The sequence below is a fragment of the Monocercomonoides exilis genome (genome assembly GCF_001643675.1).
Source record: "Monocercomonoides exilis strain PA203 chromosome Unknown scaffold5-2102611, whole genome shotgun sequence".
In the NCBI taxonomy this organism is placed as follows: domain Eukaryota; phylum Preaxostyla; order Oxymonadida; family Polymastigidae; genus Monocercomonoides; species Monocercomonoides exilis.
This window is the reverse complement of record NW_027150550.1, coordinates 1,056,304-1,073,129: the sequence shown is the minus strand read 5'-3', so window position 1 is coordinate 1,073,129 and position 16,826 is coordinate 1,056,304. Positions and strand designations below refer to the sequence as shown.

Below are 16,826 nucleotides of genomic sequence, written 5' to 3'. Positions count from 1 at the left end.
AATTTGACAAACCTATTGTTTTTTTTTTTAGGTTTTCATTTCTCTATCAATTTTCGTTTCAAATGTGGCTTTAGGGTTAGTGTTTGAATTTGAATCAACTTTTTTGAATTTTGTTTTGTTTTAGGGTTAGGGTAAAAAAATAAAAGAATAATTTTGAATAAAATCCTTTTGAGTGAAGCAATGGTCATGTTGTTAGGATTTTTCTTGTATTAATAATATGGTCAATGGTTCAAATCCAACTGCACATTTCCTTTTTTTCATTTTTTTTAATTTTTTTAACATCACATTTGTTAAATTTATCCTAAAAGTGATGGCTTGGGATTGTCTAATGGCGCAGATTCATCAGAACGAGAAGATGAATCATTACAGTTGACAATTTTTTCGATTTTTCAACTTTTTTCATTAACCCACAATTATATTTTTTTGAAAAAGAAAAATTTTTAGCCTGATTTTGACTAACTTCCGCGCTTTTTATATAACCGAAACATGAATATATTTGATTAATAAACATTTCTATCAACAATTAAATCAATTTTTCGATGTCCGATATAATGCGAATTTGCCGAGCTCATTGATAATGTGGCTGATCCTTTTTGAAATCATGCTTTCGTTCGAGTTTTGATCAAAATTATAATCTCAATGGGATTTGTGTCAAAATTTGTTTCTGTAATAACAACATCATGAACAATATGTATTATCAGTTTAAGTTCATTTTCATATAAATCCCATTGAGATAAAATTTTTGATCAAAACTCGAACGAAAGTATGATTTCAAAAAGGATCAGCCATGTTTATAATTTATCACATCATTTTTTTTTTTTTTTTTTTTTTTTTTTTTTTTTTTTTTTTTTTTTTTGACAAACGCATGATTGCTTAGGGGAAAAAATTTTTTTGATTAATTAAATGAAAACAATTCAGGTTTATAAATCACCCGAAGGTTTAAAAAATACATTAATTTGAACATAATTTAAAAGGATTTTTGTGTTCCTCGAAAGACGGAGGGCTCACTGTACCTTTTCCCCAAAACCACTTTTTCCATTGCTTCTTGAAGCTCAGATTCATTTCGTCGAACGTCCATAGCCATTTTTTCTGTGGTGGAGTTTTGTGAAATAGTCTTTCTTTCATATTGTAAATGTTATTCTTCATGCTACACAGTTTTATTTTTCGCTTTTTGTCTTCTTTCAGTTTCTCTCTTTTTCTTGTGAAAGAATTGCTAGATAAGAAAAATGATACAGAAATTGCTGTGTTGTAATCAGAGTTTTCGTTTGATCGTTGTAAATAGTCACAGTTAGGCAGTTGATCGCACATTTCAACTAAATCTTGCTTCCAAATCTGAGGCATATGAGAAATCGAATATTCTTTTCTGTCAAATGAATTTTGAAATCGAAGCAAATTTCTAAGAAGATTTTCAGAGTTTACGTGCTCATATTTGCATGCGTAATCATGAGGCAAAAAAAGTCCCCATAACAGCCTCTGATATAAGGATTGCTTTTGAGAATTCATTAATGATGTAATTCTTGATGAAGAGAAAAGATTGCTATGCCAATTGGTAATGCCATGCGTTGCAGTTTTTTGAGTATTGACAAATTTCTTATACAACGAATTCCTTGGTACAAACGCATCTCTGGTAACCAGCCCTTTGATGTTTAAGTCTTCATTCAGATGCAAGTCAGCAACAGAAGACTGATAAAGCATTCCTCTATCCATTTGTTTATCCAATTCGTTTGGTTTTGTTGCATCAGCATTTTCAGTGTCAAACTTATTTATTGCAACAACGTTTTTATCACGTTCATTGCTCCCTGTAGATTCTCCCATAAGTGTGTTAACATTTTTCCATTTAATGCTTGTTCCAGTTTTTCTGAGTAATCGTTTTTGTTTTATTTCAAAACATCTTTCCACACAACTTTTTTCGTTTCGCTCAATTTCTTTCTTAATGCTGTCTTCTGCTCTGCGAATCAAAATTTCTAAACTTTCACTTTTGTCGCATGCTCCGTTTTCATCTACACCCTTCAAGTAATTCTTCATCTCTTCTAGTGTTACTCCTTCCGTATCTCTATCTTCAGCCCATTCGAATTTGGCAGGTTTCCTCATTCTTCCAAGCTCTTCAGATTCCGCTGCTTCCCACAATTCTTGCTCTTCGTATGTTTCAGCATCTCCTTCGACTATTCCTCTTTCAGCAAACCAATCGTTCTTCACCCAAACATCAAACATCCTCCAAAATCGAATTGCTTCTTTCACTCGTTTACGAAGCATCTTTCTCTTGTATGTCTCCACTATTTTTTCTTGTTTTTTTCTTTGAAGCAACTGAATTTCAGAGACATCGCTCAAACAATCGCTTTTGTTCTCTGTTTTAGGTGCCTGTGAGTGATACTCATCTCCAAACTGTTCCATTGCACATTTTTCTTCTTTTCCATCATGAATTTTTAAGCATAATTCTTCGATTTTTTTCTTCATTTCAATTTCTTGTTTCTTCCAATTTTCCATCATTTGCTTTTTCTGCACTTCCAAGTATGTGCTCACCCTCTTCCCTTCAATGATGCATACAGAATCGCTGCATATCTGCTGCTGAGCAAATTGAGAAGGCTTCCAATGGATGATTCCATCAAGTACATGCTGATCAAGTGCCTGGGAAGAAGATGAAGAAGAGTGAGATAATCCAGAAGAAATGGAAGTTGCCAAAGATCCAGTTGATTTATAAGATGATAACGAATCTGACGTTTGCAGCAGCGCTGATGCACTGCATTGTTGGCCCATATTGAATGGCTTGTCTTGTTCTATTTCCATTTTGTCGTTGAAAGCAAATTCACAAATTCCAGGAGCAAAATTGAAGTTATTGTTCGTGCTTTTTTTCTCTGATCCTTCAAGTATTTTTGAACAATTATGTATTTCATTATTGGAATTATTTTCATCTGTCATTTTCGATCTGAATTCATTCAACATTTCATAACCAACCATAACTATTGCATCATATGGTTTGCGAGTTTTTTGTTCAGCGGCATCCTTCTTGAAATCGTCTTCAAAAATCAATGGACCTTCATCACCTTTAGATGGATTATTAAAACTTTTTGAATGGCATGCTTTGGGTTCACTTGAATGGATGATTGGTTTGTTCATTTGCAAAGGAATTCTTTCGTCAATCTTATTAGGCCTTTCCAAATCATTTGTCAAAAACATCTCAAATGGTGGATCTGATTTAGCAGATGGAAAAGAAGATGATGAATCTGAATTTCCAAAAACAGTGAACGGTTTTTGCTGAGTTTGGTCAATTTTTCCAGAAATAAATGCTGGAGTGATATCCTCAGAAACAGATACGCAGCAGCGACTAATGGTCGAGGTAAAAAAACGTTTACTATACAAAGAAGGTGTATTTGCAGTTGTGGAATAATGACTAATAGTTAGTGGAAATGGACAGGACGATAACGAATCAAGAAGAAAAGTTGATTGCTTAAACTGGTCATTAGCACATTCGTATTCTTTTGAACGTTCAATAGAAACAGGAAGCCGTATGGACGCTAAATTATAAGGACAGTTACTTTTTGTGGCACGATTAAGAAATAATTCTTCCTTCGAGAAACTCTCCTTTTTTTGTAAAAATCAAAAACATTTTTAAATTGGACAAATAATATTTGTTACTTGATTTTTAAGTGTATATAGAAAATTTACCAGTATTTTCCGTTCTGATTCCGTTATTTTTGATGTTGAACAAAAATAAGTATTAAAATAATAAATATGGTTCGATTCAACTCAGATGAAAGAAATTCAGTTTGGATATTTATATGATTATTAAAATTGAAACAAGAAATGAACACATTTGGAGAAATGTTATATTATTCATATGAATAAAAAAATTAAATATTTTTGTTTTTGATGTTTTCAGCTCGTTTGTATTTTATATTAAAGCATCGAAGAATTTAAATTAAAAATAATATTGATATATTTTTTTGTATGTCTTTTTGAGATTGGCAACTTCCTTATGTAAACGTATTAAAAACGTTTTCAAATGGGCAAAAAATTCATTGTGGTGATGTATCGGAAGTGATGGTATTTTTATTTCAGAATGCTTAAAAATTTTAGTGAGATTTATACATTTCTAGGATGCTCAACTCTCAAAGAAATGCTTGAGAATATTTGGATCTATTTCTGCAAATAATTATATAAGGTTTCCTCCTTCGAGCATTAAAAAACCACTTGGGCTAACTGGTAGATATATATATATCCAGGCTTGACTTATTTTTGAATTAACGGAAAATTAATCGTTTTTTTCAGTGCAAAATACCAAAACCATCTCCGAATTCTTATTCGATGAACTTTGACATAATCTTAGATGATGAACTCTGCTATCGCATAACGCTTGGAAATCTTTTTGTTGCACCAAAAGTTTGCCATTTCTTCCAGACTATTTTTAAAGTTTATAATTGAACAATGATATTGTTGAATAGAGTACTGAATTTTCTTTATCACTCCCAATTATGCTTCGTCAAGAAAGATGGACAGTGATTTGCCTTGACCTTGTGGAAATTTCCAAAATGTATTTTTCGCGAATGTACTCACAAATGAAATCATTACAATTGTGCTCAACAATTTTTGTTGGTGGAATATTCACTTCCGATAATAAGTACACACCACAGGTTTGTATCCTCATTTTAACCTAATTGTGATATGTTATTTGTGCTGCATTCAATTTGTTTGATTGATGTTCTTGTGATTTTAGACTCTTCCTTTCGAGTTTTTATTACGCGTGCCAGAAAAGAAGTCTTTTCATGATGTTTACGAATGGATTTCTTTTCCAAGCTGTTTGATTATCATGTCAGATGAAACATCTGATTCCGATTGTGAGGCGCTTTGCGACTGCCAAATTCCGTTTGCCTGTGGAAGAGGTTCATCAAAAAGTAGCTTGCACAATGAACACACAGTTTCGTCTTCTTCTATTAAGTTTCATTCTCTAAGTGAGCAAGTGGATGATTTCTGCTTGCAACAATATCCACCATCTTTACCTCGTTATGCTTCTGATACTACCTCAACATTTTGTCCTGTTCCTCAACGATCATCATCCACGTGTGGTATATGTTCTTTCGATGAGCATTCGATTCTGCCTAAAAGTTCAGGTTGCGTTCAAAGTTCTTCACTTTGTTTTGATCGTGAGAGCCCATCTGTTGAAGATCGCAAAAGCGAAACAGATGAGCATAGAGAACAAAAGAAAGTGACATTTGAGACTCATCTTTCTTCTTCTAAATCTGCGACAGCAACAGAACTTAATTCGCATCGTTTCCAATCAGAATCAAAGCAATTATTGCGCACAAAGAAAGCAAGCGGCACATTGAAAAAAAAGAAAGCACGCAAAAATGTAAGTAAACATTCGGTTTCTTCCGCACCGAATGGCATAAAACATAATGTTCGACCGAGCCAAAAAAGGGTAATTGTTCAGCAAAAAAGATCCATAAAGATTACTACTATTTCTTCTCATTCGTCAGCCAAATCGCACCACTTGCCAACTTCTAGAGGAAAGTTAAGCGGACAGAATAAATCAAATTCAAAATCAAAAATCTTCTCAAAAAGCGAGAAAATGTAAATTTCAAAAAGTTGTAGACTTTTCTTTGTTTGATTGCACAATGTACTGCGCAGCAAAGTATTTTAAACAATTTTTGTGCAAAAGCCATTACACGAGCCGTGCGTTAATGCCTCCATTACTATATTTCTATGAGAATCTTCAATGAATTACACATATATAATTTCTTGAGCATTTAAACTACTGATGGCGTTGCGGTGGTAACTCACATAATGAAGTTATTACTGATTGGCCTCAATTTTTATCCACGAGAACGTACAAATGAAAGAGGCTTTTATCCTGTAAATGAATTTGTAAAGAGCCAACATTTAAAGCAGAAGAAGGCATTTTTTGGAAATTATCAGAAAGAGAAAAGAATTCATAATAAAGGATTCTGACTCAATCAAAAAACCACTACAATTTATCGAAATGGAAAGGTTTTTTTTTTCAAAGTATTTTACGATACATTTGTTATATTTCAACTTTTCGTTTTCTTTGTTTAAATGACTTTTTATGAAAACAAAATTAAGAAATCAAAAATATAAAAATTTATTTTCAATTTTTTAAAAAAAAAAGTGTTCTTTGTGCGCAAAGAATCAACATTTCTGGAAATGTGATTATGATATTGATATAACAAGTTAAAACTGCTTTGAAGAGATAACTGTTCTATTTGATAAAATCAAACTGATTCGATCGAATTTTTGAAATTGTCAGAGATGGGATTATTGGATCATAAAATTTGATTTTTTTAAAATCTGTTGAAAACTTTAAGCATTTGGAATATATTCTTTATTATCAAAAAGTTTCTTAGCTTCGAATAATTCATATCAAAGAATTTTTCATGCAAAAATCACAGAAAAGCAGTTCCTCAAACTTATCAACAAAAAAAACTTCATCTTCGACAAATAAAATATCGACTTCAACAGTACCAAAAGATGGTAAACAAGTTTTAAGACAATGGAACTCACGAACTACATCGCCTCAATTTCCACAGCATTTACAATTTCAGAAACAGCAACAATCACAGCCTTTGAAAGAATTTCAACCACTTCCTTTTCAAAAGAAATTCACTCAAGATACAAAAATTAAAATGTGTGAATCTGGAGAAGACATGGCAAATTCAGAAAAAGGATGCTGTGCGTTTCCTTCGAATTCTCAATCTTTTGAAAAGAAAGAATATAGTTCTTCTCATTGTTCTCCATCGTCCATTGTGTATCCATTGGGATCCTTTCCTCAGCTATCTTGTGATAATTCTGCTGCAATGCTTCAAGATTTTTCGGGTGTTTCTCCAAAATTGAATCTTGAAACTCATATTGGATTTACACCAACGTCAATACTATGGTTGATTGATAATTGCATTGCATTTCCAAGTGGGTCTTCTATAGTAATTTTAGCACCGGATACACATGCGCAGAGGATTCTTAGTGGTCATACAGCTCCAATAACTGTAATGGGATATTCTCCAAATTCTGGGCTAATTGTTTCAGTGCAGTCGGCTGTTTCGATACCAGATGAGTTCTATAAATGCTATACTTCTGGTTTTCGCAGAAATTCTTCGATTGAGTCGGATTCTATTCTTCGCGGAAGCTCTTCAACACAATCTTCAGTAATTGCATCATCACTTCATTCGCTTTTTCTTCCTTTCACTTCCAACAAAGACACATCAGCACATCTTCGCTCCAACTCTCAATCACTTCTCAAGTCTCAATCATCTCATGTCATTCCTTCTCTTCTATGCGTGTGGGACGTAGCTCAGGGTGTGTGCATAGCTGCAGAATCGCCTCCTTTGGCTTCAATAGTTGATATTGCGGTTTGTGTAAACGGCGAGCGCGCTGTGCTGATCGGACGTGACGATAGCGGAAAGCATTCTATAGCAGTGTACGATTTGTCTCGCGTGCGTCTAACCAAGAAAGTTACCTTGATTGCAAGATGCTTTTCGCAGTTTCCTTTGACAAGAGTCAAGCTGTTTCCAGGCGACTCGACACGTTTTGCAACATGCGGTCCGCAAAATGTGCGTCTCTGGCGTATAAAAGCCGGTCAGCTCAAGAACATGGGCATTGGAATGAAAGAACAATCGAGAATGACCTTTACTGACCTTGTGTTCTTGACTCCGGACATCATCGGAACCAGCAGCGGAGATGTGTTTGGTGGCATGATTCCAACACCTATTGGGAGGAACTTGCAAGCTGAAGAAGAAGACAGTACCGCAGGTGCATCTGGGGCAGACGCTGGAGGAATCAACATGCACTCTTCAGATCCCAGATCTCTTTCCAATCAGAAAAATGCAAATAAAGGCAAAAGTTCAAGGCCAGGAAGTAGAAAAGGAAAGAAGGAAGAAAGCGAAAGCAAAATCAGTAGCGATGTATTGTTTCATCCGAGGATGCTTGTTGCAACGAAGGAAGGATCGCTTCTGCTTTGCGATGTGGATGAGAGAGAAGTCGAATGCCGCTTTACGCTTTTTGACCACTCTATTCCTGTTGTCGGTGTTGTGCCTTCATTTTGCATTGTCGGATCATCACAGGGTGTCTTATCTGTCTGGCCGCTGACATTTGGCGAGTGCTACATCGACATCACGCTTTCCAGCGGGGTGACGTGCCTTTCTCCTTCGCCGTCTCGGCAGCTTGTTGCTGTCGGGACAGTTGAAGGGCAAATCGGCATCCTGGACATCACAACAGGAAAGTATCGTGTTGTATACAGATCGCACGAAGGCAAAGTGTACGATGTGTCTGTGAACCCAAACGGCACAGAGTTCGCTACAGTCGCATCAGACGGAACAGTTCGCGTTTGGGATACGATGCTTTGCGCAAGAGGAGCGCTGTGGAACGGCAAATACAGAAACAAAGGGAGAAATGAGGAGCTAGAAAACGGAGATAATAGCGCAGAAAATGAACGAGTGAAAGGTCGAGCTATCGGGATGGGAGGATGCCCCGAAGTGTTTGAAGGCAGATGGGCGGACGATATTCCTCATTCTGTCGCATTCTGCCCGCTTGGACCTTCTGCTCTGTCAGCCACGCCTTCCACCACAACAACCACCGCAGGCCCACTGATGCCATTTGTTCAGACTTCTCTGCTTCCTTCACAGCCCCAATCGACACAACAATCTTCATCAGCCTCTGGCAGCGCTTTCACTTCAACAGGCCAAGAGCAAATAACATCTCAGCAGCATGTTGACAGACGAGGAAGCCAGCTGTTAGCGATCGGGTTCCGCAGCGGGACCATCATTCTTCACGACACTGCACTTCAAACGACGATTGGAAAGTGCTGCTCAGTGATGACGACAATCATGAAACTTTTGTTTGACCGAGTAGGACGATTCTTATTTGCCGCGCTGATGACAGGAAACCTTCTTGTACTGGAGTCAACGCAGACAACGCTGTTCACAAAGCAGGTCAGAATAATCGAGAGCGCGTGTTCCCAGCAGCACCCTTCTCTTTCAGTGTCAGTGGACAACAACTGGCTGGCGTCTATTTCGGCTGACCCGACGCGCGTTTTCCTTATCTCGCTGAAAAACCTACAGCTTGTGAATGCCATTCGGGTGTGTGACCCGGTGTTTGACGTCGGGCGCCCTTCGCTTCTCGATGAAGAAGTGGAGACCACCGACAGAGAATCAAAGGAGAAGCAGTCTAATTCAGTATCTGCCAGCTCTTCGCTCAGAACGAGCAGTGCTGGTGAAAAGCAAAGAGTGAAAGTTGGATTAAAGGGAAAAGATAGCACACGCGAATCGCTTTCAAAGCGAGGCTCGTCGTCTAACATCGATGCGCTGATTGCGTCTGGTGCGTCCGTTGTTTCAGCCCGAATGCTCAGAGGAAGCGTTGGATCATCTGCCGCTCTTCGATCAAGCAGCGATGAAAAGAGAGCTGTAGAAGAGGAGCAAAAAAAGCGAACGCTGCCAACACAACGTTTGACAAAAGTGATGAGTGTGGTAGACAGAAAAGCGAGAAGCGACCAGAAAAAAGCGGAGCAAGCAGATTTTGATGAAGCGTGCGAAGAAAAAGCAGTATGCGTAGCGTTTGACGAGTCTCCATCTAATTTTTTGCTCATTGGCACAAACAAACGAGTGGCTACGTTTTCAATCGAAGGCGAAAAGATGGGGCAGAAGTTTAATGGTGTCACAACGATGTGTGTTCGCCCAGGCGGAAAGTATTTGTGCAGCGGTGTTGTTGAGGCTGCAGTTGTGCCTGTTCACGGAAATGAGCGAGGCTCCACCTCAGCTGTTTCCTCAGCTGCAGCTGATATTTCTCCTCCGCCTTCGTCGCTTGCAACAGGATTGCCGTCGAATGTGATGCCTGGAACAGAACCTGCCACCCCTGCAGTTGACCAGCTTGCTGACGGCTGCAAGCAACTAGCAAGCGGAGAAGATGCACCAAAGCTTTCTCAATCTCCTTCTGATCTTCTTTATGATTCGGCTGATTCTGACCAGTCTGAAAGAGGCAGTCAGGTTACAGTAGGATCAGTTATCATCCCAAACACGTATGTGCAGATTGCTCCTCTTTCTTCCATAAGTCCTGCTTTTTCGCTGCTAACACAGCCAACTCAAACTGGCTCATCATCAGGTGACTCTCCACTTGACAGAGTTCCGCAGTCATTTCCTGGGCATTATGGAATTGTGACAGCCGCGGCGTTCACAACCGACGGGAATCGGCTGATCACAGCTGGCTCTGGAGGAGAGATCAACGTGTGGTGCGTGGCAGATGAGCTGAAGCCGCATGATGCGCAGGAAAAACTGAAGCAGAAGCTGGAGATTCTCGATAACGAGAGGACGGCTATGCTGGGAGAGCGGGTGAAGTGGGCAAACGAGGAAAAAGAGGTGATTCAGCTGAGGAAGCGGATGGGCGGAGAGAAAGCAGCGGATTTCGAAGGAGAAGAGCAGAAAAGCTTTGAAGAAGGGTTTTTGCCCGCAAAAAAGAGCGCGTATGAAATGGATGAAGAGGACGAGTTGTTGACAGAGCTGCAAGACGACATGCAGTTTGATGAGCAAAGAATGGCTGAATTTTCTGTGGGCAAAGACGAGCTTCCAAATGACAAAGAACAGCTGCGCCCGGAGGTGATGAATCCGGCTGCGCAAGCAAGCTCAGATGAAGCGATGTTGGATGAAACAATTCCTGCTGTTTCTTCGAGTGACACGCTTCCAACTCCGCATCCGCATTCTCCTCCGCCTCCACCGCTGCCTGCTGATTCTTTGACTGCTGGGCATTTGGAAGCAGAAATCAAAGCAGCGGCAGCAGAATTGGACAAACAAGGCAAAAAACTGGAGGAAGAGATGCTGTGGAATGTTGAAAGCGATCCGCATGGCAGTGAATCAGAAGAAGCTGATGAAGAAAACGAGCCGCAATATGAAAGAGAGCAACCAAGTGAAAATCAAATGCGATGTGGAAAAGGGTTAAAAGATGAGAATCTTCAATCTTCTGACAGTGAAGAAGCAGAAGAAATGGTGCCAGATGCTTCAAATCAAGAAAAAATTGATAGCTTTGAAGATGAAGATGACAGATACGATGTAAGCAAAGCAGATAAAGGAGAGATTTCTGCCTGGGATGACGATGCTGATTTGCAGGTTATGAAGCATCAAAAGACGAATTCTAGCAAAATAAAGAAAACTAAGCCACATCCTTCTGTTCACATTGCCAAAAAAACTGAGATAAAAAAGAAAACATCAAGTTCTGCGAATCACAAAAAGCAAGCAGAAGGAGGTGAATCATCAGAATCAACGTTGTACGCTCCAGTTGCTTTTGCATCTCGTCAAAAGCATTCTCATGCAGTAACAGCATCAGCAATTGCACAGTCAACGAAGTCTGTATCGTTGCCTTCAGCTCGCCCACGGAGCGCAAAAAGCACAACTTCTTCGCAGCAATCGCAGCCTCGCCGTGTTGGAGTGATCAGATCTCCGTCGCAATTGCCTCCGCCTCCATCGACAGCAAGTTATCGAGACGAAACAGCAACGAGTGCTTCTCCAACTTCCTCTCTTCCGTCGATTCCTGGGTATCCTCTTGTACCTTCCACACCCACTGCATCGCCTGTGTGGATAAATGGAGAGCGGTGTGTGTTTGCTGCAGGAAAGGGAACGTTCCCGGCTGTGTATGATCACTCAAAGAAGGCTTATTGCTTGCCAACACGTTCGTGGATGCGCCCTGGTGCCAGCAAAATGAGAGGAGAAGTGCTAAAGGGAATACAGAATGTATTGAAAAGGCAGAAAGCACCAGAATTTGGTTCAGCGGAAAGCAGAGAAAGATGGCAGCTGAGAAGCAATCAGTTTCCTCAGAATGTGGGAGTTAGCAGTGGAAGCTACAATGTTCAGATCCATTCGACAGCATTCATTCCTGACTGTGTGAAGGAACCTGGGCGCTGTTTGGAGCCTGAAGAATTGCCAGCCACGCAACCAAGCTCATTCTGGTATTCGAATGGAGACCGAGCAGATTCACTTGAAGGGATCCAACGTCCAGCATCTGGAGGACCTGCATTGCTGAACACAGCTGCATTGCTTGCACGAACAGTGAGGTTGTCTTCAATTGCAGTGTTTCCGAACCCCAAAAGCGCTGGTTCGCCTTTCGACGATCAGTTCAACGTGAAAGATGTGCTGAGCTTGAATGACAGCAACAACAACATTTTGAATGAATTTAATAAGCGCAGAGGTCTTTTAAAGAAGAGAAGCGCACATACGATCATTGTGACTGGGGGGGAGATGCCAGAAGCTGAAAATGGCGGCTTTTCCACGCTTTCTGTTTGGATTTATTCGCGTCCAATCGAAGAATTAAACGATGAACAAACTGATTGGCAAACTTTATTTGGAGATCAAACAAGTTTTACAGATTCCAAAAGAATAGGTTCCAGAATTCCTGATTATCAGAAGTCTTTGAAACATCCTCATACTGATGATATGCATCAAACGCAAACATCTGCAAGTGAAATGCCTCGTTCATCCACACCTCCTCCTCATTCTGACGAATTATCAATTTGCTCAACAGAGATGAGTCGATCATCATTGATGCAAAGTGTAGAAGACGACCTGTACTCAGCAGAGAATGAAGCAGAGGAAAACGACTCGAGAGAGCCGTTCATTGCGCTTGCTTGTACTGTTCGTGCGCATAGGACGGGTATCCGATGCATTGCGCTGTCTTCGATAACATCAATCCCATTTAATCCCTCAAAGAGAATAGCCAGTTTGTTCGAGCGAATATTATCTCCGATTGGAAAGAGGGGCAGCGCTTTGCAAAGTTCTTCTTGGTCTTCTGAAGAGTCGCAATCTGTTAAGCCTTCTTATTCGCTTCCTCCTTGTCTTTTTGCCGTTTCTGTGAGTGACAACGAAGAAAGGCAAGTCTCGCTATGGCTTTTGAGGATTAGCGATTTGGCATATCATCCCGTTCCAATAAATCCAAACGCTTCGTTGGACGATGCAAGATCTCTTTCTCGACCGCTTCTGCGACTGCTCTCTGTGTCATATGCTCCTCACACAACTAATTCTATTATTTTCCAACCTCCACAAGAAAAGACTATCTTCAACAAATGCGATAACTCTGACGAAGTTTTCAGTGGAATGCCATCTTCGTTATCTTCAGGTGCTTCTTCACCAAGCAATGTTCCGTCAGTTGCATTCTGTACAGGTGGTGAAGAAGGAGTTGATTTCTGGGATGTTGAGTGGGAGACTGATTGGGAAGCTGTCTGGAGATCTTTGACCACTATGAGCTCAATTCAGGTTGCAACTCGTGCACATTACAGAGAAATGAGAAGAATTCAAGAAGTTCAACAGCAGAAAATGGACCTTTTCTTTGATAAAGACAGAATGAGATCTGAAGAAAAAGAGTCAGGCGAGTATGGCCCACTGAGCTTGGCACATTTAGATAATGATGAAATCCTAAGCCGCTTGTCTGAAGTTGTAACAAAACAAGAGCTGATTGATGTGATTGAGGAGCACACGCAATTCCGTTTGAAGCTTCGAGAAGGTGTTTGCCTCGGATCTGATGCTTTGAAAGGGTCGCACGTAACTTCTCTATGTTTCACTCATTCACTGAATGGAGAAAGAGAACTTGCGGAAGAGCGAAAAAGAAGAAGACTTTTGCAGAAAAAACAAGAAGAGGCAATGATGGAAGAAGCAATGGGACGCCCGTTAGAACAAGAAGGCATGGCAGCGTTTGTATCTCCATCGTATGCATCTATTCTTGTTGCTTCATCACAAACACTTATGCGTCCTCCTCCACCTATCCCTCAATACGTCAGACGATTTGCAATCCCCTCGGGGTCAATAGCGCTTTCTCGAACTTCACTTGATGCACCTTCGATTTCTGCTCCGCCTCTTCTATTTTCTGGACTTGACGATGGCAGAATAGTCGTGTGGGATTGTGAAACCGCTTCAGTTACACAGATAATATCCGATATGGCATCGTCATACATCTGTTCAATTGATTCCGTTGTGGTTGACAGTTTGCAACCGAAGCAAAACGAGCAGGCTGTGGACAAATTTAATATGCAATCACGTAATGCGCTCTTTCTGATTGCAGAGTATTCCGGACGGGTTAGTGTTTGGAACCAGTCTGAAAGAGTCATTTGCATAAAGACGAATTCGAGTGAAAAGAATGATAGCAGAGATATTGCAGACGATGAAGAAAACAGAAAGGAAGAAGATTGTCAAAAGCGCGTTAGAACTGTTACATCGTTTGAGATGGGCTCAGACGCAACGTTTCCGAGCGGCATCAAAACCAGCTCGTTTTGCGGAGAGAAGAATCGGATGTTTGTAGGCTCTGCAACAGATTGCCTGTATTTCATGTCAATTCACCAAAAATAAGTTGCACAATTGTTTATCACTTCTCACAAGCAACACCTCACAACACTTAATATTAATATGATTTTATTTAACCTTTCCACTTCAGCATGTCAAATTATCACTTCATTGCTTCATATCTTCGTTATTGAATTATCCACATCGTCATTTAAAAGAAGAAAATTTTTCTTTCAACAACGTTATGTTGATTTAAAAAATCAAAAAAGTAATTCTCAAACTTTGGGGAAAAAAAAAGGAATTAAACATTAAACATCAGAAATAACGCAAAAAGCTCGTGGGAAGGAGTAGAGGATAATATTTCCCAGCTAACAAAATAAAAATTAATCATTTTGAAATTGAAAGAAAAATGAAAAATTAATTTTTCTCTAATTATTTTCAAATAATATCAAACATAATGTTGTATGCAACGAAATTTGAAGCTTTATATTAATTTGCTGCTGATTTCTTTCTCAATTAATAACCCTTCTTTATCATTTTCCTTTTGATATATTTAGGAAGAAGATAAGTCCTCATCTTTGATTTTTTCTGCATCTTCATTTTCAGAAGAATGTGGCGTTGCGCTGCTAACTTGAGACATTGTTGATGTTGAAGGTAACTCAGATGCACGAGATGATTCGACTGATCCGGATTCAGGTGTTGAAGAGGAAGAGGAAGAAGAGGAAGAGGAGGAAGAAGAGGAAGAAGAGGAAGAAGAGGAAGAAGAGGAAGAAGAGGAAGAAGAGGATGATGATGATGAGGAAGGGGAGGAGGAAGAAGAGGAAGGAGTTGAAGAGGATGATGATGATGTTGTTGATGGCAACTCTAGGGTTTGATTCGTAGCAGGATTGCTTAACATTTGAGGCGAAGGTGTATAACCTTCCATCTCAGGTTCTTCAGAAAGTATTTGCAGAAGATTTTGTATTGTCAGTCTGAGTGATACGCCACTTGGAGCTTTGATGAATAAATCAGATAAAGAAGTTAAGCTTGATTCTGATATGTTGAATTCGATTAATTTTGCTCTGCGACTATTTTTTTTGTGAGAGAAAGAGAAAGAGAAAGAGAAAGAGAAAGAGAAAGAGAAAGAGAAAGAGAAAGAGAAAGAAATGAAAATTTTTTCAAAAATAAAAATTTATAAAATAAAAGCTTTTGTGAGAGAATAAAAAAATACTCCATTTTTCATAAATCAAAAACTATTTTCTCTTCATTGTTCATCCGCACACCTCTTTGCAATTTCAGGAATCTGGGCTGCAGGATAGACAGCGCCAGAGCATCCAATGACAAGGCACACATCGTCCTTATTCATTGCATTGGCAAATTTGGCTGATCGCTCCCAGACTCCATCAGGAAGATCCTCTGTTAAGCAAAACATTCACAAGAACAAATGTTTATTACATATGTAACACAAAAGGTGAGCAAGCTATTTCAAAATAGAAGTTCATCTATGATAAATTGTCATAATTCTTTATGATGCAATTTTTTTATCGCTCTTCTTTCTTTTTCTTTAATTTGACTTCCGTCATGATTTCGCATACCTCCAAATAAAACAGCATTTGGTCTTACCAAACTCTTACAATTAGCCACTGTGCAAACAGGTGATTTCTTTACTCCCTCACGGAAAAATTCTTCGTTAACAATAACTTCATGAGAATTTTTTGTGCATCTGTGTGAATATACTGTTCCATGAAGTTCTGATTTTCAAAATATCATTGAAATTGAAGATTGAATAAATTGAATCAGATAACCATCAATATGTACTTGTGTAGAGCCTGCTCGTTGATGCAGATTATCAACATTTTGTGTCGAAATTCGAAAAGGCACATGCCGTATTGAACATCTTCAAGAATTTTCATTTAACCCTCAAAAAAAAAAAATATTTCATACATTCGTTCCAATTCTGCAATGGCAAAATGACCATTATTTGGTTGCGCTTTCGCAATAGGCCCTCTGAACTTACTGTTGTACAGCCTCCAAGCCAAATTGCCAAACCATTTCCATCCAAAAGGTGTGCCTATTTAAAAAATGATAATGATACATTTAACTATTGAGCTCAAACCAAAAGCAGCCTGATATTTTGACAAGAATAATTAAAAGTTAATGGAATAACCAAAAAATTTCAATCAAACAAGAGCTATTTTATTTTTCCACAACCCCATATCAGGATCTCGAAACGTGTTAATTCCCTATCATAAGCAAAATAAAAATGCACATGAAGAGAATGATGTAACTTTATTTTTTGCAAACAGATTCTGCCGACATTCCAGCACCAGAAAAGACAAGTACGCTGAGTTTAATAACAAATCAATTAGAATTCAAAACAAATAATAAAAAAACCGTTTTGCATTGGCCAATAATCTTGCAGCTTTTTGGCATTGCGTGTGCAATAAGTCATTTCCATTTGGAATCGCCATGCAAATTTTGAAATGTTATTTCACAAAAGGAAAAGTCCTTTTTAACCATAATAAATTCATTCTTTTGGATTTGTTTTCATTATTGATGAAATGATATTATAGCTCATTAAGAAAAAATATGAAC

General features: G+C 38.8%; 4 protein-coding genes across 4 annotated transcripts; 2 read left to right on the top strand and 2 right to left on the bottom strand.

The window, feature by feature from the left end:
• Positions 1–1,415: 1,415 nt before the first annotated feature.
• On the bottom strand, positions 1,416–3,174 carry MONOS_10581 (uncharacterized protein; the record flags this gene model as incomplete). The annotated part of the gene is made up of 2 exons (XM_067863041.1): positions 1,416–1,473; positions 1,619–3,174. The coding sequence occupies 2 exons, from the start codon at positions 3,172–3,174 to the stop codon at positions 1,416–1,418; spliced, it is 1,614 nt and encodes a 537-aa protein (XP_067734294.1).
• A 655-nt stretch (positions 3,175–3,829) lies between these two features.
• On the top strand, positions 3,830–6,093 carry MONOS_10580 (putative Protein of unknown function (DUF667)). Its single transcript, XM_067863040.1, has 6 exons — positions 3,830–3,880; positions 3,959–4,041; positions 4,095–4,220; positions 4,267–4,377; positions 4,440–4,628; positions 4,712–6,093. The coding sequence occupies exons 1-6, from the start codon at positions 3,868–3,870 to the stop codon at positions 5,567–5,569; spliced, it is 1,380 nt and encodes a 459-aa protein (XP_067734293.1). The 5' UTR covers positions 3,830–3,867; the 3' UTR covers positions 5,570–6,093.
• A 293-nt stretch (positions 6,094–6,386) lies between these two features.
• Positions 6,387–14,485, top strand: MONOS_10579 (uncharacterized protein; the record flags this gene model as incomplete). The annotated part of the gene is made up of 1 exon (XM_067863038.1): positions 6,387–14,485. The coding sequence occupies one exon, from the start codon at positions 6,387–6,389 to the stop codon at positions 14,316–14,318; it is 7,932 nt and encodes a 2,643-aa protein (XP_067734292.1). The 3' UTR covers positions 14,319–14,485.
• On the bottom strand, positions 14,478–16,741 carry MONOS_10578 (putative NAD-dependent deacetylase). Its single transcript, XM_067863037.1, has 9 exons — positions 16,626–16,741; positions 16,536–16,575; positions 16,418–16,474; positions 16,348–16,357; positions 16,176–16,302; positions 16,037–16,128; positions 15,827–15,982; positions 15,515–15,647; positions 14,478–15,319 (listed from the first exon to the last, which is right to left on the bottom strand). The coding sequence occupies exons 1-9, from the start codon at positions 16,700–16,702 to the stop codon at positions 14,806–14,808; spliced, it is 1,206 nt and encodes a 401-aa protein (XP_067734291.1). The 5' UTR covers positions 16,703–16,741; the 3' UTR covers positions 14,478–14,805.
• Between the last annotated feature and the right edge of the window lie 85 nt (positions 16,742–16,826).